General features: G+C 39.6%; 1 protein-coding gene across 1 annotated transcript in view; it reads left to right on the forward strand.

The window, feature by feature from the left end:
* slc30a2 (solute carrier family 30 member 2) overlaps positions 1-22,149 on the forward strand; it is an 81,527-nt gene that overhangs the window by 44,407 nt on the left and 14,971 nt on the right. Inside the window, exons 3-5 of the mRNA XM_073057133.1 lie at positions 308-454; positions 17,463-17,616; positions 19,875-20,091. Coding sequence (XP_072913234.1) covers positions 308-454; positions 17,463-17,616; positions 19,875-20,091 — 518 coding nt within the window. The remainder of the gene's footprint in view (positions 1-307; positions 455-17,462; positions 17,617-19,874; positions 20,092-22,149) is intronic.

Below are 22,149 nucleotides of genomic sequence, written 5' to 3' on the forward strand. Positions count from 1 at the left end.
AGCGTCATTCCCTGCATATGCTGCCTGACTTTCTGAATACTTAGAGCATTTTCTTTTGCTTTTATTTCAGATTTCCGGCAATTGCAGTAATTAGGGTAATATCTTCCAACAGTCACATGATTTGAAGCTTTTAGCACCATCAATATTCAGATTTAACCGATTTGCAGATGGTTATGCTACTCCCTCTCCAAGTCCATGATATAACAGAGACAGAGTCTTATTTAATGGATGCCACATTAATCCTGGCTTGTATGTGGCTTCCTAAATGTTATGAGTAACAGGTTTGCCTTGCGTACTTCTCTTTCAGGAGGCTACTTCGCTCACAGTTTGGCCATCATGACCGATGCAGCTCACTTACTGACAGATTTTGGCAGCATGCTAGTTAGCCTTTTTTCTCTTTGGATTTCTACACGACCAGCAACAAAAACTATGAACTTTGGTTGGCATAGGTCAGGTAGGAGAATTTTTCTTCACTGTATATATGAATTTGGTAGATATTTATGGAATCTTAAAATAGGTAAGTAATACAATGGAAGAACAAAGATCAGGTTTGATAATTATATTACTACTTAAGCTTGTTAAATACTTGCATAATGACTGCATTGCTTTTCTTTATGCAGTTAGTTCCTCAAAGTATGCTCTCTGCTTTGGCAGTGTTTATTGAATCCATTTATTAGAGTCATAGAATCATACAACAATACAGCACAGAACCAGGCTCTATGGCCCTCCTAGTCCATGCCAAATCATTAATCTAGTACCATCGACCAATCCAGCGTCCAATCCAATTTACTACCTCATCTCGAATGCCAAGTGGCTGAGCCTTCTTGACCAATATCCCATGCAGGACCTTGTCAAAGGCCTTGTTAAAGTCCATGTAGACAACATACACTGCATTGTATTTATCAACTTTCCAGGTAACAACCTGCACCCAGACCACAATCCCCCATACACCTTCCATCCATGTACCAATCCGAATTTCTCATAGATGTTGAAATCGACCCCGTATCTACCACTTATGCTGGCAGCTCGTTGTACACTCTCATCCCCTATGAGTAAAGAAGTTGCCCCCATGTTCCCCTTAAACATTTCACCTTTTACCCTTAACCCATGACCTCTAGCTGCCTCACCCAACCTCAGTGGAAAAAGGCTGCTTGCATTTGCCCTGTCTATACTGCTCGTAATTTTGTATGCCTCTATCAAATCTCCCCACAATTTTCTACTTTCGAGGAATTAAAGTTGTAATCTGTTCAATCTTTCCCAATAACTCTGGTCCTCAAGTCCTGGCAACATCCTTATAAATTTTCTTTGCATTCTTTCAGTCTTATTTATATCTTTCCAGTAGATAGGTGACACGACACTCAAGATTTGGCCTTGTCAACATTTTAAATAATTACAACATAACATCCCAACTTCCGTACTCAATACATTGATTTATGAAGGCCAGTGTGCCAAAAGCTTTCTTTGTGACCATATCTACCTGTGATGCCACTTTCAAAGAATTATGTTTGTGTATTCCCAGGTCCCTCTCTTCTGCCACACTCCTCTGTGCCCTACCACTTACCATGTATGACCTACCCTCGTTGGTCATCCCAAAGTGCAACACCTCTCATTTGTCTGCCTTAAACACTATCTGCCGTTTATCAGCCCATTTTTTTTTAGCTGGTCCAGATCCTACTGCAAGCTTTGATAGTCTTCCTTGCTGTCCACAACATCCCCAATCTTGGTGGTCATTTGCAAATTTGCTGACCCAGGTTACGACATTATATTCCAGGTTATCGATATAGGTGACCAACAACAACAGACCCAGCACCAATCCCTGTGGCATATCACTAGTCACATGCTTCCAATTAAAGGTGCAACCATCTACTACCATTCTCTGTTTTCTTCTGTGAAGCCAACGTACAATCCAACTTACTACCTCATCTTGAATGCCAAGCAGCTGAGCCTTCTTGACCAATATCCCATGTGGGATCTTGTCAAAGGCCTTGTTAAAGTCCAGTAGACAACATCCACTGCCTTGTATTCATCAACTTTCCAGGTAACTTCCTTGAAAAACTCTATATGATTGATTAGTCATGACTTACAATGCACAAAGTCATCTTGACTAACCCTAATCAGTTTCTGTCTATTCAAATACTCATATACCTGGTCCCTTAGAATACCTTCCAATAACTTTCCCATTACTGAAGTCAGGCTCACCAGCTTGTAATTTCCTGCCTTATTCTTAGAGCCTTTCTTAACCAATGGAACAATATTAGCTATCCTCCAGTCCTTCAGCACCTCACTCGTGGCTAAGGATGCTTTAAATATCTCTGCTAGGGCCAATACAATTTCTGCACTAGCCTCCCACAGGGTCAGAAGAAACATATTGTCAGGCCCTGGGGATTATCCACCCTAAAACACCTCCTTCTCTGCAATCTGTTAGGGTCCATGACTTTAATGCTTCATTGTCTCACATCTATGAACTCATAGAAACATAGAAAGCCTACACCTAGTACATTAACTGCTCTATTTGGAATAGTTCCACATCATATTCAGGGTATTTCACCTTCAGACCAACATGTAATTGCATTTGTTGCATTGTTGGCAAGAAGGGCTATTTTATTAAAATGGAAAGACACCTCTGTCCCTACATTAATTCAATGGTTTTCTCAAGTAATGTTATGTCTTAGTTTGGAAAAAATCAGAAGTAGAACTTTTGATCCTCGATTTGATTTTGAGAGAAGATGGGTTTCTTTTGCTAAATATTATCATTTAATTTGAATTATTTTATATGGTTTCCTTCCAATTTTATTTTATATAAACATGAATTGGCGGTTGATGATTCTTTTTTTATATATATATAGATGATGGTAAGTCGTATTGCTCCAGGAGTTGATTCCTAATGGTTTCTTTTTCTTGTAGTTAGTGGGGTTTCTTTTTTTTTTAGTAAGTTGGGATTCTCTTTTTTTCTTCTTTTCTTTATAAAATTTTTTTTTCATGATCATATATTATCCTTTTTTGATAAATATTTTTCAGCTTTATTATTTGTATATATATCAACTTGTTGAAGTTTTGTATCATTTTATAGCTGTAGAAGATTATCGATAAAAAGATTCTAAAAATGAAAATGGAAAATGAAAATCTACAGCACAATAAAGGCCTTTCAGCCCACAAAGTTGTGCTGAACATGTCCTTACCTTAGAAATTACCAGGCTTACCTATAGCCCTCTATTTTACAAAGCTCCATGTACTTATCTAAAAGCCTCTTAAAAACCTTATTGTATCCGCCTCCACTACAGTTGCCGGCAGCCCATTCCACACACTCACCACTCTCTATGTAAAAAAAACTTACCCCTGACATCTCCTCTGTACCTACTCCCCAGCACCTTAAACCTGTGTCCTCTTGTGGCAACCATTTCAGCCCTGGGAAAAAGCTTCTGACTATCCACACGATCAATGCCTCTCATCATCTTGTACACCTCTATCAGGTCACCTCTCATCATCCTTCGCTCCAAGGAGAAAAGGCTGAGTTCACTCAACCTATTCTCATAAGGCATGCTCCCCAATCCAGGCAACATCCTTGTAAATATCCTGTGCATCATTTCTATGGCTTCCACATCCTTCCTGTAGTGAGGCGACCAGAACTGAGCACAGTACTCCAAATGGGGTCAGACCAGGGTCCTATATAGCTACAACATTATCTCTTGGCTCCTAAATTCAGTTCCACAATTGATGAAGGCCAATACACCATACGCCTTCTTAACCACAGAGCCAACCTGCACAGTTGCTTTGAGCGTCCTATGGACTTGGACCCCAAGATCCCTCTGATCCTCCACACTGCCAAGAGTTTTACCATTAATACTATATTCTGCCATCATATTTGACCTACCAAAAAGAACCACCTCACACTTAACTGGGTTGAACTCCATCTGCCACTTCTCAGCCCAGTTTTGCATGCTTTCTATGTCTTGCTGTAAACTCTGACAGCCCTCCACACTATCCACAACACCTCCAACCTTTGCGTCATCAGCAAACTTACTAACCCAACCATCCACTTCCTCATCCAGGTTATTTATAAAAATCATGAAGAGTAAGGGTCCCAGAACAGATCCCTGAGGCACTCCACTGGTGACCGACCTCCATGCAGAATATGATCTGTTGACAACCACTCTTTGCCTTCTGTAGGCAAACCAGTTCTAGATCCACAAATCAATGGCCTCTTGGATCCCATGCCTCATTACTTTCTCAATAAGCCTTGCATGGGGTACCTTATCAAATGCCTTGCTGAAATCCATATACTGTACATTACGTCTACTGCTCTTCCTTCATCGGTGTGTTTAGTCACATCCTCAATCAGGCTCGTAAGGTACGACCTGCCCTTTACAAAGCCATGCTGACTACTACTATCATATTATACCTCTCCAAATGCTTATAAATCCTGCCTTTCAGGATCTTCTCCATCAATTTACCAACCACTGAAGTAAGACTCACTGGTATATAATTTCCTGGACTATCTCTACTCCCATTCTTGAATAAAGGAACAACATCTGCAACCCTCCAATCCTCGAGAACCTTTCCACTGATGATGCAAAGATCATCGCCAGAGGCTCAGCAATTTCCTCCCTCACCTCCCACAGTAACCTGGGGTACGTCTCATCCAGTCCCAGCGACTTATCCAACTTGATGCTTTTCAAAAGCTCCAGCACATCCTCTTTCTTAATATCTACATGCTCAAGCTTTTCAGTCTGCTGTAAGTCATCCCTATAATCACTAAAGTCCTTTTCCATAGTGAATACTGAAGTTAAGTATTCATTATACCTCTGCTATTTCCTCTGGTTCCATACACACTTTCCCACTGTCACATTTGATAGGTCCTATTCTTTCACGTCTTATCCTCTTGCTCTTCACATACTTGTAGAATCCCTTGGGTTTTTCCTTAATTCTGCTTGCCAAGGCCTTCTCATGGCCCCTTCTGGCTCTCCTAATTTCCTTCCTAAGCTCCTTCCTAGTAGCCTTATAATCTTCTAGATCTCTAACATTACCTAGCTCTCTGAACCTTTTGCAAGCTTTTCTTTTCTTTTTGACTAGACTTATTACAGCCTTTGTACACTACAGTTCCTGTACACTACCATAACGTACCTATGCAGAGCTCTTCACAAATATCCCCGAGTATTTGCCACATTTCTTCTGTACTTTTCCCTGAGAACATCTGTTTCCAATGTAAGCCTCCATTTTCCTGCCTGATAGCCTCATAATTCCCCTTACTCCAATGCTTTTCTAACTTGTCTGTTCCTATCTCTCTCCGATGCTATTGTAAAGGAGTTAGAATTATGATCACTATATCCAAAATGCTCTCCCACTGAGAGATCTGACACCTGACCAGGTTCATTTCCCAATACCATTTCCCAACAGCCTCTCCTCTTGTAGGCTTATCTACATACTGTGTCAAGAAACCTTCCTGAACACACCTAACAAACTCCACCCCATCTAAGCCCCTCGCTCTAGGGAGATGCCAATCGATATTTGGGAAATTAAAATCTCCCATCACGGCAACTCTGTTATTATTACACCTTTCCAGGATCTGTTTCCCTATTTGCTCCTTGATATCCCTGTTACTATTAGGTGGCCTATAAAGAACACCCAGTAAAGTTATTGACCCCTTCCTGTTTCTAACCTCCACCCACAGAGACTCCATAGACAATCTTTCCATGGCGTCCACCTTTTCTGCAGCTGTGACACTATCTCTGATCAACAGTGCCACACCCCCCTCCCTGTCCTTTCTGAAACATCTAAAACCCAGCACTTGAAGTAACTAATCCTGTCCCTGAGCCATCCAAGTCTCTATAATGGCCGCCACATCATGCCTCCAAGTACTGATCCACGCTCTAACCTCATCTGCTTTGTTCACAATACTCTTTGCATTAAAATAGACACATCTCAAACCATCGGTCTGAGCATGTCCCTTCTCTATCACCTGCCTATCCTCCCTCTCGCACTGTCTACAAGCTTTCTCTATTTGTGAGCTAACCTCCTCTTCCCCAGTCTCTTCAGTTTGGTTCCCAACCGCCCAACAATTCTAGTTTAAGCTCTCCCCAGTAGCCTTAGTGTTCATCTCCAGAATAAATATAGATGCAGATAAAATCCATTTAAGATCTCCATCTCTTTTGGCTCCATTTTGATCCTCCAGAGGACCAACTTTGTTCCTTGCTATCCTTTTGCTCACAATATATCTGTAGATGCCATTAGGATTCTATTTCACTTTATCTGCTAGAGAAACCTTGGCCTTCTTTTAGCCCCTCTGATTTCCTTCTTAAATGTTCTCTTGCATTTCTTATACACTTCAGGTACCTCATTTGTTCCTACCTGTCTATACTTGTTAAGCACCTCCATCCTTTTTCTTAGCCAGGTCCTCAATATCCCTCGAAAACCAAGTAACAATATTTTAACTCAATATCTCTCAAAAACCTATTATCTTTGCCTTTTATTCTGACAGGAACATACAAACTCTGTATCTTGAAAATTTCACTTCTGAAGGCCTCCCATTTACCAAGTACACCTTTGCCAGAAGACAACCTCTCTCAATCTACATTTGCTGGATTCTTTCCATTAACATCAAAATTGGCCTCTCTCCAATTTAGAATCTTAATCTGAGGACCAGACCTATCAGAATCAGAATCAGAATCAGACTTTAATCGCCAAGTACCTATGCACATACAAGGAATTTACTTCTGGCAGATGTTGTCTCTCTGCTCATAACAATAATAATGATAAATATAAATGAAAATATAGATTATACATACAGGTAGTGCAATCTAAGTAATAGTTAGCCGACAGTTAACCGGCAGTTAATCTGTTTCCATATTTACCTTGAAACTAATGACATTATGATCAGTAGATGCAACCTACACCAACTTCTGTCACCTGCCCTGTCTCATTCTCTAATAGGAGATCTCACATCACACTCTCTGAAGTTGAGACTTCTATGTCATTATTTAGGAAACTTTCCTAAACACATTTGACAAACTTTTTCGCATCCAGCCCTTTTACAGTATGGGAGTCTCAGTCAAAATGTGAACTATTTAAAATCACCCACTATCACAACCTTATGTTTCTTGCAACAGCATTCCATCTCTACAAATCAGCTCCTCTAAATCTTGTGATCTGTCAGGTGGTCTATGATATGTGGTCATATGGTCATAAAATGTGGTCATACCTTTTTTATTCCCCATGAAGCCTCACAGGAAGAGCTCTTCAGTCTGTCCTGACTGGGCGCTGCTGTGAAATTTTCCCTGACTAGTAATGATACCCCATCCCCTTTAACCCCTCTTCTTTAAATCCCTCCGATTCTATTACGTCTAAAACAACAGAATCCTGGAACACTGAGCTGCCAGTCCTGCCCCTCTCGCAATCAATTCTCATTCATGGTTACAATGTCATAATTAATTCCACATGCTGATCCATGTCGTAAGATCACAATACTCCTATTCTCTACTGAAAAATCTCAATCTAATATTTATGATCATATTTTTCGCTAATACCTGTTCCTTAAAGTTATGGGCCAAAACTTGAGAGCGTCTGATCTAAAAGGTAAGTATGAAGTTGCCAGAGGATGGGAGGGCTGTGGATGTTGTTCCCTTATTCAAGAAAAGGAGCAGAGATAGTCCAGGAAATTATAGGCCAGTGAGTCTTACTTCAGTGGTTGGTAAATTGATGGAGAAGATGCTGAGAGGCAGGATTTATGAACATTTGAAGAGGCATAATATAATTAGGTATGATATGATAGTCAGCTTGACTTTGTCAAAGGCAAGTTGTGCCTTATGAGCCTGATTGAATTTTTTGAGAATGTGACTAAACACATTGATGAAGGAAGAGCAGTAGATGTAGTGTATATGGATTTCAGCAAGGCATTTGATAAGGTACTCCATGCAAGGCTTATTGAGAAAGTAAGGAAGCATGGGATCCGACAGGACATTGCTTTGTGGATCCAGAAATGGCTTGCCCACAGAAGGCAAAGAGTGGTTGTATTCTGCATGGAGGTCAGTGACCAGTGGGGTGCCTCAGGGATCTGTTCTGGGACTCTTACTCTTTGTGATTTTTATAAATGACCTGGATGAGGAAGTGGAGGGATGGGTTAGTAAATTTGCTGATGACACAAAGGTTGGAGGTGTTGTGGATAGTGTGGAGGGTTGTCAGAGATTACAGCAGGACATTAATAGGATGCAAAACTGGGCTGAGAAGTGGCAGATAGAGTACAACCTGCATAAGTGTGAGGTGGTTCATTTTGGTAGGTCAAATATGATGGCAGAATATTGCATTAATGGTAAGACTCTTGGCAGTGTGGAGGATCAGAGGAATCTTGGGATCCGAGTCCACAGGACACTCAAATCTGCTGCGCAGGTTGACTGTGTGGTTAAGATGGCATACGGTGCATTGGCCTTCATCAATTATGGGATTGAGTTTAAGAGCTGAGAGGTAATGTTGCAGCTATATAGGACCCACTTGGAATACTGTGCTCAGTTTTGATTGCCTCACTACAAGAAGGATATGGAAACCATAGAAAGGGTGCGGAGGAGATTTACAAGGATGTTGCCTGGATTGGGGAGCATGCCTTATGAGAATAGGCTGAATGAACTCCGCCTTTTCTCCTTGGAGTGACGGAGGATGAGAGGTGACCTGATAGAGGTGTTCAAGATAATGAGTGGATAGTCAGAGGCTTTTTCAAGGGCTGAAATGGCTAGCATGAGAGGGCATAGTTTTAAGGTGTTTGGAAGTAGGTGCAGAAGAGATGTCAGGGATAAGTTTTTTATGCAGAGAGTGGTGAGTGCGTGGAATGGTCAGCCAGCAGCAGTGGTGCAGGCGGAATCGATAGGATCTTTTAAGATACTCCAGGATAGGTACATGGAGCTTAGGAAAATAGAGGGCTATGTGTAAACCTAGTAGTTCTAAGGTAAGGACATGTTTGGCACAGTTTTGTGGGCCGAAGGGCCTGTATTGTGCTGTAGGTTTTCTATGTTTCTATGTTTTGCAAATTCATTGTAGTTAACCTATATGGAGCCTTACACATATATAAAACATTACATCAGGAAAGCAGATGGAAATTCTAAATGAAACAGCTGGCTGTCAGTTCTGTGATAAACTTTAAATGTTTCTGAATATCCAATTGAACCCAAGCAAAAGAACAATATAGATAATTATAAAAACAAACACAAACTAAAACATTAATAAATACTACCAAATAACTACAATTGGTTAAGTAAACTATTATTTCAAAAATATTTAAATTGCCCTAAGTCTTAACTGGTGCTCTTACAGTTATCACTTTGAGTCGTGCCTTTCCATTCCTGCTGAAGCTCTAGACTGGCATTGGTGGGCAGAAACTGTAGCATGCAATGAAGGTTGACCATCAAAATACCAAGAAAATGCAGGCCAATAGGTTTAGAAAATCACCTTTGGTCAAACATTTTGGCTAAAGATTTTATTGAAGGCACTATTACGGATGATGAGATATATTTTAACTTTAGTTGCCACATTTGAACTTTTTATGGGTCACCCAGATAAATACAAATACATCATGTAATAAAATGTAAAACCAAATCTAAGTTAATATATAACACTATATCGACACTGTCGGAGTTCATTTCTAAATGTGGTGTGTTATAGGATGAAGTTGTCTTTTCTAAATATATACAGCAGAGTTGTGCATTTGTGCATGCTTCTGTGTCTCTTTCAGGATGTTTCAAAAGCTTTACAGTCAATGAAGTGTTTTTGAAATGTTCTCAACGGCCAATTTATGTACACCCACAAGCAGTAATATGAAAACGGCCACGTAATCTGTTTTAGATTAGCTAAAGCTTAAAAGATTAAATGTTGTTAAGGAATTAAAAATTAACCAGGCATCTCCTGTTCTTTAATTTCGCTCGATGGTGTAGGGGTATAATTCGTGCCCAGGGGCACGTTTGGGCTGATGTGCAAGAGGTCCTGGGAAAGTTGAAGGCGGTGGGGTTTCCATGCATCCACTGCATTCCTCTTCCATGTGAGAGGTGAAACTGGGAGAGGGGGGTGGGTGAAAGCTACCTCCTTCTCCAGCCCTTCATCTCCTTCACCTCCTAGCTTCCCATCTCTTTACTTCACCCCCTATCCTGGTTTCACCTATCACCAACCACCTCGTACTTCTTCCTCCCTGCCTTCTTGCTTTAATTTCTCATCTTTTTTTCCAGTCCTGATGAAGGGCCTCGGCCCGAAACGTCGACTGTTTACTCTTTGCCTGGCCTGTTGAGCTCCTCCAGCATTTTGCACGTGTTGCAGAGCTTCCTCAGTTTCTGTTTCTGATTATTTTCTAGGTGCTATTGGAGTAGTCTGGGATAAATAGCAGCAATACATTTTGCAGCGGCTAAATGCTGCAGTTACTGTGTGCTGGTAGTGGAAATAATTCATATTCAGGTGGAGCAAAAAGGAGATTGCGTTGTCTAGGATGTAGTGAGCTTCCAAAGGGATGCTAGACCTCTATTCATCTAGACGTGTGAAAGAGTATACTTATATTTCTGAGTTGTGTTTGTAGGTAATCAAACGTCTTTGGGTTATCAGACGGTAAGTCACTTGCGGCGGTGCACCCAACTTCTCACTTGTTCGTATAGCCATGACCAAGGTGCTGAAGACAGTGGCAGAAAGTATTTTCCCAAGTAACAATTGTAGGCTCCTCTGCTGACCCAGAAAGCCCACAGCCTTTGTCGAAGCTGGAGACCAACCACAGCCTCAACGCAGGTCACCAGTGGGCTTGCTCACCCCAGCGTCTGACTGGCCAATCTTGGCAAGCAATTGAAGTTCCCTGATTTCACTGCATCATAATCACTGAGGCCTGACAGGGTCATTCTGAGAGAAACCTTAAAGCAGGTGGTCATGGTAGAACTGACAGTGCCTTGGGAAGCCAGATTGAGGAGGTGTTTAAACATCATTAGGCCAAATACCAGGAGCTGGTAGAGCAGTGCCAGAGACCAGGGTGGAGGGCACATTGCGAACCTATAGAGGTGGGGTGTGGAGCATTTGCTGCTGTTTGCTGTGCAGAACATATGGGACATTAAGGGGGCTGCAAAGAAAAGAGCCATCAGGACCATTTCAAAGGCTGGTGAGTGAGCCATGGATAAAGAGGTGTGACCCATGGACCAGTGCTGCTGGGAGACGAGCCAGGGCCTGATCAGCCCAGGCTGGGTCACCTGGGTGAGGATGTCTGATATTGAAAGACCAGAAACATCCCATAACCCCAGGTTACATCACTGATGATATGTCCCAGCGCATCCTAGGATGTAACTCAGCATCATATGTCTGATCAGTTGTTGGAATGTTCAAGATACATTTATTATCTAAGTACGTAAGCAGTTGTTCAGTATACAACTCTGAGATTTGTCTTCTCCAGACAGCCATGAAACATGTGATGCTGGAATCAGTGAGAGTAATGTCGAAGTTGCAATGTGCTTTATGTCATAGGTAACCGATATCATGTACAGACTGGTACCAATAGGCCTTAAAGAATGACCTAGTGGTTAGTTTTAAACGTCAGTTTATCTAGAACAGAACGTATGGGCTTTATTGGGAAGGGCACTTGTATATCTCATTTATAAATGATCTGAGATGCTGGTGATTCATTGTCTTTTTGTTGTAATCCCATGTGCAATAGGTACTGTTAGGGAATATTTTAGGGTTTTGATCCAATGATTTTGTAATAATCTTAATGCATCCCCAGTTCAGAATGAGGTGAACTTTGAAGGAGACTTTGGAGATGATAATTTCTTGCACCTTCTCCTTCCGTGTAATAGATTTAAATTTTATTCCCATTATTGCAGAGCATTGTATTACCTTTTTATAGATCCCACATGTTTAATAACCATTTACTTTCTATAAATAAGTCAGTTAATTTATATTAACACAATATTCTTGCAGAATTTCAATAATAGTCACCTCTGGAGTGGCTATGAAAAAAGTAGACTCCGGTTGGTACTAATGGCCATTGATTGCACAAGATTTAATGGCTGTTGCCCACGGCCATGATCTTGTGAAATTACTGCTGCTGCAATCTGTAGATTTTTGGCCCAATTAACTTAATACCACTGCTCACCTTTCACCTCGAGGCAGTTTGTCAGTTATCCATTTGTGTGAAATATTTCTTCCTCAGAGTTCTGTTGATATTCATTAAGATTACGTTACTGAATTAATGGTTTAGTAGACCACGTGATGTATATTTCTGAATCGTTATTTTTAGTTGCTGCTTGAATCGTGTTTTGAGTGTCACATTTCTTGTAAACCAGCTCTGCATTCACCATGAACGAGGAAAGCTAGAGATGTCAATTTATATAGGTCACCACACTCGCACAGAGTGTGCCTGCAGTGTTTGTTAGTAGTATGGCAATGCACAGTAGGTAGTTTTTTCAACTAAGTCCTGATCTCTGAAGTTTATTATTTTGAAAGAAGGAAAAGGCAATCCTTTTTCTATAAGCATATTTTTGTTAAAATGTAGATTACAATGTCATCATCTTGAATTACATTTTAAAACAAAATTAATGGAATTTTAATTCAGTTATTTTGTTGTGCAGGTAAACCAATTAATCTGGGAACTTTGAATTTATTTTCTAATGCATTTTGCTTTCTAAGTGCTGGTAGTTCATCTCAAACATGGAAATTAATGGAAAATAATTTGATTATTATCTTGAATTGGCAAAGAAATTACAATATTCGGGAACATGTAGCAGAAAAATTTACATAATTATGTAAGGACTGACTTCTCAAGTTCTCACCTACAGTAACTAGTTATTCTACATTAATTGGCTCTGTCATTCAGGCAGGCTTAAGGATGACTGGTAGAGAATGAGGAATACAGGAACATTAAATGTCACTATTCCAATTGAGGCATGTACTAGAATTTTTGTAAGGGGGCCTAGAAATCTAAAAATCTACACCATTTTTCTGTAAGAACATCCATAAACACATTAAATAATATTAAGATATATTCTTAATGCACAGCACTGTATTGTTCCTGTGTCATTTATGCTTTTAATATTTTCAAAACAAAATTTTGTATTGTCTGAAAATATTGAAAGTTCAATAATTCAATGGTATATCACCCTCAAGTTTATTTTCTTGCAGGTATTCACAATAGAACAAAGAAATACAACAGAATCAATTAAAAAAGACTGAAAATGTGCAAAAGAAGACAAATTACAAATATAAAAAAAATAAATAATACTGAGAACATGAATTGCAGAGTGCTTGAAAGTGGGTCTATAGGTTGTGTTCAGTGATCAGTTCAGTGTTGAGGTGAGTGAAATTATCCATGCTGGTTCAGGAATCTGATGGTTGAATGGTAATAACTGTTCCTTTTCTGTGTCCACTTCCAAATTGAACTGAAGCATTTAATTTAGGGATCCATCCTTGCTAAAGCTTATTGTAACTTAACACCCAGTTAAAATTTGGCTTTGGATTTGGGCAGCCTGTCTTCTGAACCCCACCTTGGAAAGTCAACTTACTACTTAAATGTTCTAATTTCTAACGGTCATTATGGTTCCTCTCACTGTATGATACCAATAACACAGATGTTCATGCATTCATTAAATTCGGGATCTGAATACACATTTTCCTGCAGTGATAACAACTTGCATTCTAAAACCTGTAGTGAATGCCTTGAGACAAGCAATCTGGAAGACAAACCAAAGAAATCTCAGAAGTGACCAAGAATGAACCATAGAATTCTAAGTCCAATCAAATTGAATCTCTGCTGTTTAGCCAGCAGTCAGACTTGGAAATATCACAATAAAGAAAATCTGCAGATGCTGGAAATCTGAGCAACACACACAAAATGCTGGAGGAGCTCAGCAGGCCAGGCAGCATCTATAGAAAAGAGTGCAGTCGACATTTCAGGCCGAGGCCAAGGGTCTTCAGCCACCACTTTCAGAACCCTAGGTTGTACACCATCTGGTCCAGGTGACTTGTCTACCTGCAGACCTTTCAGTTTCCCAAAAACCTTCTTCCTAGTAATGGCAACTTCACACTCTTTGTCACAAAGAGAAAGAGAATTCCTTTTCTCTAAAGCACTAAATTAAGATTGTAAAGCTCAAGTTTGAAGAGGGGACTGAGAATACTGTCAGTCTTATTACAAATTTCACTGCTCATTTGAATTATTCACAGCTGGAATTGAACTAATGAGTCAACTGTTACAACAATGTGTCAACCAGGCACTCGCCAGCAGCTAAATATCTCCGAGAGAGCGATAGCTTTGTTACTGGATATACGACACATGCTCATTTTCTTCAGGGGAGCCTGTAGCAACATTATTATACCGTAACTCCAAATGTGTTAACCTTACTATTTAAGAAAGGAAGGTGAGAAAAAAATATGGGTGTAAGGTTTTGATCAAAATGTCGACAATTTGTTTCCTCCCCTCAAATGCTGCCTGACCTGTTGAGTCTTTACAGCAGTTTGTAGCTGCGAGTAAATGGAAATCAGTGACTGAGAGATGTTAAAATTTGTATCAAGGATGGAATAAAAGGATTTTTATAAAATAACAATAGGTCTGGTCATGGTCAATATGGATTTATGAAAGGGAAATCAGGCTTAACAAAACTGTTGGAACCTTTGAAGATTGTAACAATTAGAATAGATCTTCAGTATTTGGACCTTAATAATATTTTTGGTAAAACTCCACAAAAAAAGATTAATTAAAGTGTTAATGCACAGTGGTGGAGGTAAATTACTGATGTGTTTTAAGGTTTGGTTAACTAACAAAGACCAGATTTGGAGTAAATTGTTTATTTTCCAACCAGGAGGATGTGGCACTTGGATTGTCACAGGGATTGATGCTGGGGCACTGGCTGTTCACTATCCATATAACTTGGATGAAGGAAACATGTATATTTCTAATAATTTAAAGCTAAAAAAACTGTAGATGTTGGAAAGAAAAAAGAAAAAAAAGAAAATGCTCTAAATATCTAGTAACTAAGGCAGGAGTCACTGAAGGAGAAAGGGTTAGTGTTTTATGTCAGTGATTTTTTCACCGTAAGTGTGTATACTCAGTAACCTTTCAGCAGAATCCAGTTTGTCACTGGATTAAGATCTCACTCTGTCAAGTCTATGCGGTAGCTGATGTGTGATATTGTTCACCTTTAAAAGAACTCACACATAAGCAACTTGTTCTTTCCAACATGAAGTTTGGGACCTGGGCAGTTCCAACACAGTGACAGACCTGAATGCCTCTCACCCACTGGAGCCCAGAAACTCAATGCTTTGACAACGGCAACACTGCTTTGGAAGAGACACACTAGGCAGGAGAAGGCCAACTCAAATTGGAATTGCTTTGTCTTTGTCACCTGTACTGAGGTGTAGTGAGGAGCTTGTCTTGCACACTATTCACGCAAATCAAATTATTGCATGGTGCATTGAGGTAGAACAAGGTAGAAAGTTAATTATGCAAAACAGAGTACAGAGAAAGTGTAGCGCGAGTGAACAGTTGAGATATAAGATCATACAAGGGCTGATAGTGAGGTCTAAAATCTATGTTATCATACTAGGAAACCATTTATTGCACTGGGGTATCAGTGCCCGTGAGCCTGATTTAAGGTACTTTCAGACCTTTGTATCTTCTGCCTAATAGAAGATGGGAGAAAAAATTACTGGGGTGGGTGGAGTGCTTGATTATACTGGCTGCTTTACTGAGGCAGTGAGAAGTATGAGCAGAATCTGTAGAGACAAGGCTGTTTTCCATGATGTGCTGAGCTGTGCCACAACTCAGCTAATCTTTGTGGTAACAGGCATAGCAGTTTCATACCAAGCTGTTTTACGTCCACAAAGAACGCATTCTACGGTGCACTGTAAAGAAATCGGCAAGGGTCGACAAGTCATGCCAAATTCCTTTAGCCTCCTGAAGAAGTAGAGCTGTTGGTGAGCTTTCTTGTGCGGTACCTACATGGATGGGCCAGGGCAGGCTATTGGTGATGTTCACATCTAGGAACTTCAGGGTCTCAACTCTCTCAAACTCCTGTTGATGTAGACAGGAGCATGAGAAACACCCCATTCCTGAAGTCAGTGACAAGCTATTTTGTTTTGCTGACACTTATGGAATGGCTGTTGTCGTGACAGCATGTTGCTAAGCTTTTATCTCCTACTCGTAGTCTGACTCATCATTAATTGAGATACGGCCCACTATCATTTGCAGACTTGTAGATGGAGTTACAGCAGAATCTGTCCATGCAGTAGAGAAGGGGGCTGAGGACACAACTTTGTGGAGCACCAGTGTTTAGAACAATCATGGGGGGAGGTGTTGCTGCCTAACCTTATTGATTCTGCTCTGTTGGTGAAAGAGTCAAGGAACCAGTTCCAGAGGAATGTGTTGATTCCCAGGGTCTGGGGTTTAGTGATGTTTGAGTTATGACAACAACCTTTCCTTCAATTATGGTACTGAAAGAAGAGCTGAGTCAATAAACAGTAGTCTGAAGTAGGCACCTTCACTGTCCGGAGATGAGTGTAGGGGCGGGGAGATGCCATCCACCATATCCTGTTTCAGTAGATCGAGGTTCTCTGGAAGGCTGGAGTCAATGCCCACCACGACAAGCCTCTTGACGCACTTCACGAGGGCAGATGTCAGAACCAGGCAGTTGTTAAAGCTCGATATCTTGCTTTTCTTAGGTACCGGAATGATCATTGGAAAAAGCAAGTGGGAACCACAGATTGAAGCAGGGAGAGGTTTAAAAATGTCTGCCAGCTGATTGGCACAGGATCTAAGAACACCATCCATACCATAGGTTCACTCTCAGGAAGACTGATCAATGGTGACTGTGGGTTCAGTTGCACTGGAACTTGGCAGGGTGGGTTAGGTGGTGAAGTACCTATTTCCTTCTGTCTAAAAGGAAGAAGGGGCTGGAACTGTAAACAGAAGATAAATGGTGCTATCGTTAGGAACGTGCTACTCTGGTGTTTCAGTGATGTGCATCTCAGAACCCTGGAGAGCTACCAACAATCCTGTCTCAAAAATATCATCTAAATAAATTGGCAGGATGAAAACACTATTGTCTTCTCCTTGACTGATATCCTCAACATTGAGGCCCAGCTCCATTACATCCTATTCAATACTGCTCTAACTTTTGTTCAGCACACTCAGGTAAAATTGGGCCTCTCTGATAACTGGAACCTCAGGTGGCTGAAATTGCTGCACTGTAACCATGTGAACATATTATCTTGCTTGTATGAAATTCTCTTCACTTACTTTAAAAATTATAGTGGCATCTCTCCTAAAATAATTCACCAATTGTTTTCAAAATATTTCATGATAAATATTTGAGAGGATAGACAAGTCATTTGATTGTCACAGTTTTACATTATTTGATATTATTCTACATTTGACTGCAAAACCTGGGGAGGAAAAATCAAGGATCAGTAAAATACAAAGGATTGCTTTGTTCTAATGTCTGTATCTTTCTTTCTTTCTTTGCTTTGTGTCACAGAGATTCTGGGAGCTTTTCTCTCTGTGCTGTCAATCTGGGCAGTGACAGCAGTGCTGGTCTACCTTGCTATACAGCGACTGATCAGCAAAGACTTTGAAATTGAAAGCCATGTAATGCTTATCACATCTGGGTGTGCTGTAGGAGTCAATATCATGTAAGCAATCTTAATCTTTACTTGAACATTTTAATCACACTACATTTGATTTCTGAGTTCCAAGAAAAATGCATTAAAATGTTGCCTAGACTAAATGCAAATCATAATGTAAATTTAATGGTTTTTCTTTTACATGAATTTTTTTTTGCATTCACTTGTCTCTTTGCCCATTTAAAAAAATTAACACATCAAGGTGTCTCTCAAAACCGTAACCAGTTGCAATTAAATATTAATTAACATAACACGTCAGTTAACAAATATTAATCTAAAAGGAACTGCAGATGCTGAAAATCAGAAAGAAAAGCAGAAAATGCTGGAAACGATCAGCAGGTCTGATAGTGTCCATGAAAGAGAAAAATAATTAATGTTTCATGTCAAAAACCCTTTGTCTGTACATTTTTTGATTTTACCTTGCTGAACAAATGCATCTTCATGCATTCTTGCTTCACAAAGTCATGGGGGAAAAATTGCTGCAGCATTGCAAAGGTACTAAAGGTACTTCTGATATTTCACCCCTTTTACAGATGAAATGAAACCATCGCTGTCGGTTCATTATTGTCAGACGTACAAAAATATAGTAAAAATTTAAGTTTTGACACCCAACCAAACAGACCATTTCAAAACACAAGAGCTTTGAGGTAGCACAAGGGAAAAAGAATGAAGTGTTATAGTAAGTGCAGGGGCCAAGACGATGTAGATTGTGAAGCCAAGAGTTCATCTTTAACTTACAAGAGGTTCATTCTAATAACAGAGGAATAGAAGCTGTTCTTGAGCCAGTTGGTGCATGTTTTCAAGCTTTTGAATCTAATGCCTGATGAGGGTTGATGGAGGGAGAAAAGAGAATGCCCAGGGTGGAAGGTGTCTTTAATTATGTTGCCTGCTTTCCAGAGGCAGCGAAAGGGTAGACATTTTGGGATCTTGGGCAGAGCAGTTGCCGTACTAAGCTATGATGTACCTATAAGAATAGGTGATGGTCAATTGGATGTATCAAATTTCCTTAGCCTTCTGTGGAGGCAGAGACACAGTGTCTACATGGTTGGTCAAGGACTAGGATGTTTACACCAGGTATCTGAGATAATATTTTAAAAATAGTGACACCTTGTCATAATTTTCCCAGTGAACCTCAGAAAAAAAACTCTAAAACAAAAGTTATTTTCTGAAAATGATTTGGAACTTTAGAACCGCAGTTAGATGTGGTGTGCAATTATTTGGAAGGCAACAGGTTTGAGTGTGTCAACTAGAAAAAAGCATTAACTAGAAGAAATATCTTTTAATCACAGCTCATCTTTCTTATTCACTTGAAGAACACATTAACACCCAAAATGTTTGCCCTGTCTATGCATTCTAATCTATTTTCATCAGGAGTAGGCTACAATAACTAGAAAATACAAGTCTGGGCTCAGTAATGCATGAGAAGTGCACAGTTGGTGAGGGGTACAAAGGGGTTCAGATGTACAGATAATCAGGGACACTCAAGGTGTTTGGCAAAAAACAAAATCATGGGTAACATGGGTAATGTTTATATAGCAAGATACCATAATCTAAATTACATCTCTTAATTATAGAAATGTATTTGGATCAAAGGAAAAGCTTGCAGGGCATGGGGATAAAATGGGGAGTAAAAATACTTTTGGGGAGTAAAACAGGGAAAAAATATTTGCAGTATATTTTGAGCATGTTTCTGTATAGTGTGCTCAAAAGTGCCTGATAACCAGTGAGATATATTACATCAATGGCTTGAGGTGTATGGAATGCTGTTGCTGATTTGAATACATCTGCTTCCTACAAAAATGACCAGATGATGCATCTTAATGATGTTGATAGAGGGACTGGCGTGAAGGCAGGCAATAATTCACTAGTTGCTCTTCAAATAGTAATGTGGGATTTTTTATGTCCACTTGAGAGAATGGATCAGGCTTTAGCTTAACATCTCATCAGAAAAATGTGACTCACTCAATCATAGACTGTTGTGGGAATGTGATTTTCATGCTCTGCAGTGGGACTCTGCTGCCTTCTGACTTGGTAAAAATGCTGAGCTAACATGATAAGTTGCTCAAAGTGACTCAAAATCATGAACTATATCACTCAATAGGCTGATGTATGCATAACACAATAACCCTTGAATATGACACATCGTTGAGATTATTTGTGGGATGTGGAAAAACTTCGAGAGCCGAAATAACTCAAAATTTAATCCACTGCAGTCCTTGAAAACAAAATGAATCTGATAAGGTTTCTTCCAATCATTTATGTTGCAGAATGGCTGTCATACTCCATCAATCAAACCCTTTCCACAGCCATAGCCATCACTATGCAGCTGGTTATGAGGAGTTAGAAAACAACACAGTTGAGGAAAACTCGTCTCAGGCAAACCAGCTGGGAAACACCAGTGTGAGAGCAGCCTTCATACATGTCATTGGAGATTTGTTCCAGAGCATCGGAGTGTTTGTGGCAGCCACTGTCATCTTCTTTAAGGTTTCTTCTTTTTAAAAATATTCTTTTAATATTGGACATTAATTCTGAGTTCATTCCACTAAGAATAATCATACATTGTGAAAAATGCCTCAAAATAATAATATTTGATGGTAAATGTAGTTCAAAAAGATAATGTAACAATGATTGCATTCAGTTCAGATTTATCTGTGATATTTTAATAGTTAATCACTGATTTTAATCATTGGTGCCTTTCTCAAACTTATCTCAAAAAATTCTCAAAGTATTTCCATATAATTATATAATAGCCTATACAGAAACAAGCCATTCAGCCCAGCCCGTCACATGGACTGTTCTGTTCCACATATCTCTGCCCTCGGCTTATCTGTTTCTTCCTCTCATATCCAGTCCTTCAGTTCCTCTCTGCTTTTTTTTTGCCTTGACTATTCAAGTGTTACCATCTTTTATGTTTCTAGGCCTGTTTTTGGTCAAGAATTTATTTCTGAATTCCAGTTTTGATTTCTTGGTCATAAATATTGGCCTCTTAATATAACATATGCTACAAGCAGAAAACCTCTGCCCATTCTTATCTTAACATTTGGGAATTCTGAAGAGTTCCAATGTGATCACCTGTCAATCAGAAGACAGAGCCAGCCTGTTTTTTCCAATAATATCTACAAAAAAATCTCAGATTCCCAAAAATGTCTGTAAATTCATTTTTTGCTTTCTCTCAATATGCGTTTTTATTATGTAGCAAATAATATTATGCACAGTGCCTTCTAACTAAATCTTAAGATTATTTTAGTATAACTTCTCCATTTTTCTGTTCTACATCTCTAGAAATAAACAGGTACACTTTTTCTTTAAGTTATGCAATTCTCATTTTTGATCGCCTCCTTGCCACTCCTACATTTTGCTGTTACCCACAAAATTTCAGTGATCAAATTAACCATTGCACTTGCAAGTGAAACTGCAACTTGTTAATTCTTTCAATGCTAAATTTATCTAGAGAATAAATAGCATTTATTTCTGTCAATTAGTCAAGATTGTTGTACAGGTTAAAAAACTAATTTATCAAAAGGATCAATGAATTAGCTGACCTTATCTGAAGGGGGCTGGAATTTAAGAGTAGTACCATATGATAAATATAAATACTGAGGTTGGGGAACCTCAAAGATTAACAAGTTAAAATCAGGACTTTTGGGGAATTAAATAATGATGTTCTTGTTACTTGTCTCATAGCAATCTGATAATATCAGCATTGTGCACAGGACAATAGGCAACTATTGTACCCATTAAGTTCATCTGCCATTTCTATGTCCCCCATTGCTACCTCACGAGCAAGGGAAGTTAAGGACTGCATAAAAGCCAAGGAAAGGGAATATAAGGTAGCAAAAGTGAGCAGGAAATTGGATAATTGGGAAGCTTTTAAAATCATCAAAATGCAACTAAAAAAGCTATAAGAAGGGAAAAGATGCAATATAAGGTCAAACTAGCCAATAATATAAAGCAGGATACTAAAAGTTGTTTCAGTTATAGAAGGAGTAAAAGGGAGGTGAAAGTTGATATTGGATCACTGGAAAATGATGCTCGTGAGGTAGTATTGGGGGACAAAGAAAAGGCAGATGAATATAATGGGTACCTTGCATCAGTCTTCACTGTGGAAGACACGAGCAGTGCGCCTGAGGTCTGTGAGTGTCAGGGAGCAGGAGTGGGTGCCATTGCTATTACAAAGGAAAAAATGCTAGGCAAACTGAGAGATTTTAAGGTGGATAAGTCATCTGGACCAAAGGGACTACACCCCAGAGTCCTTAAAGAGGTTGCTGAAGAGATAACGGATGCATTGGTCATGATCTTTCAAGAATTGCTTGATTCTGGCATGGTTCCAGCGGACTGGAAAATTACAAATGTCACTCCATTTTTTAAGAAGGAAGGAAAACAAAAAAAAAAGGAAATTCTAGGCCAGTTAGCCTAACCTCAGTGGTTGGGAAAGTGTTGGAGTCTATTATGCAGGATGAGATTTCAGGGCACTTGGAGACTAATGATAAAATAAGTCAAAGTCAGCATGGTTTCCGTAAAGGGAAATCTTGCCTGCCAAAT

The sequence above is a fragment of the Hemitrygon akajei genome, chromosome 9 (assembly GCF_048418815.1).
Source record: "Hemitrygon akajei chromosome 9, sHemAka1.3, whole genome shotgun sequence".
NCBI classification, from domain to species: domain Eukaryota; kingdom Metazoa; phylum Chordata; class Chondrichthyes; order Myliobatiformes; family Dasyatidae; genus Hemitrygon; species Hemitrygon akajei.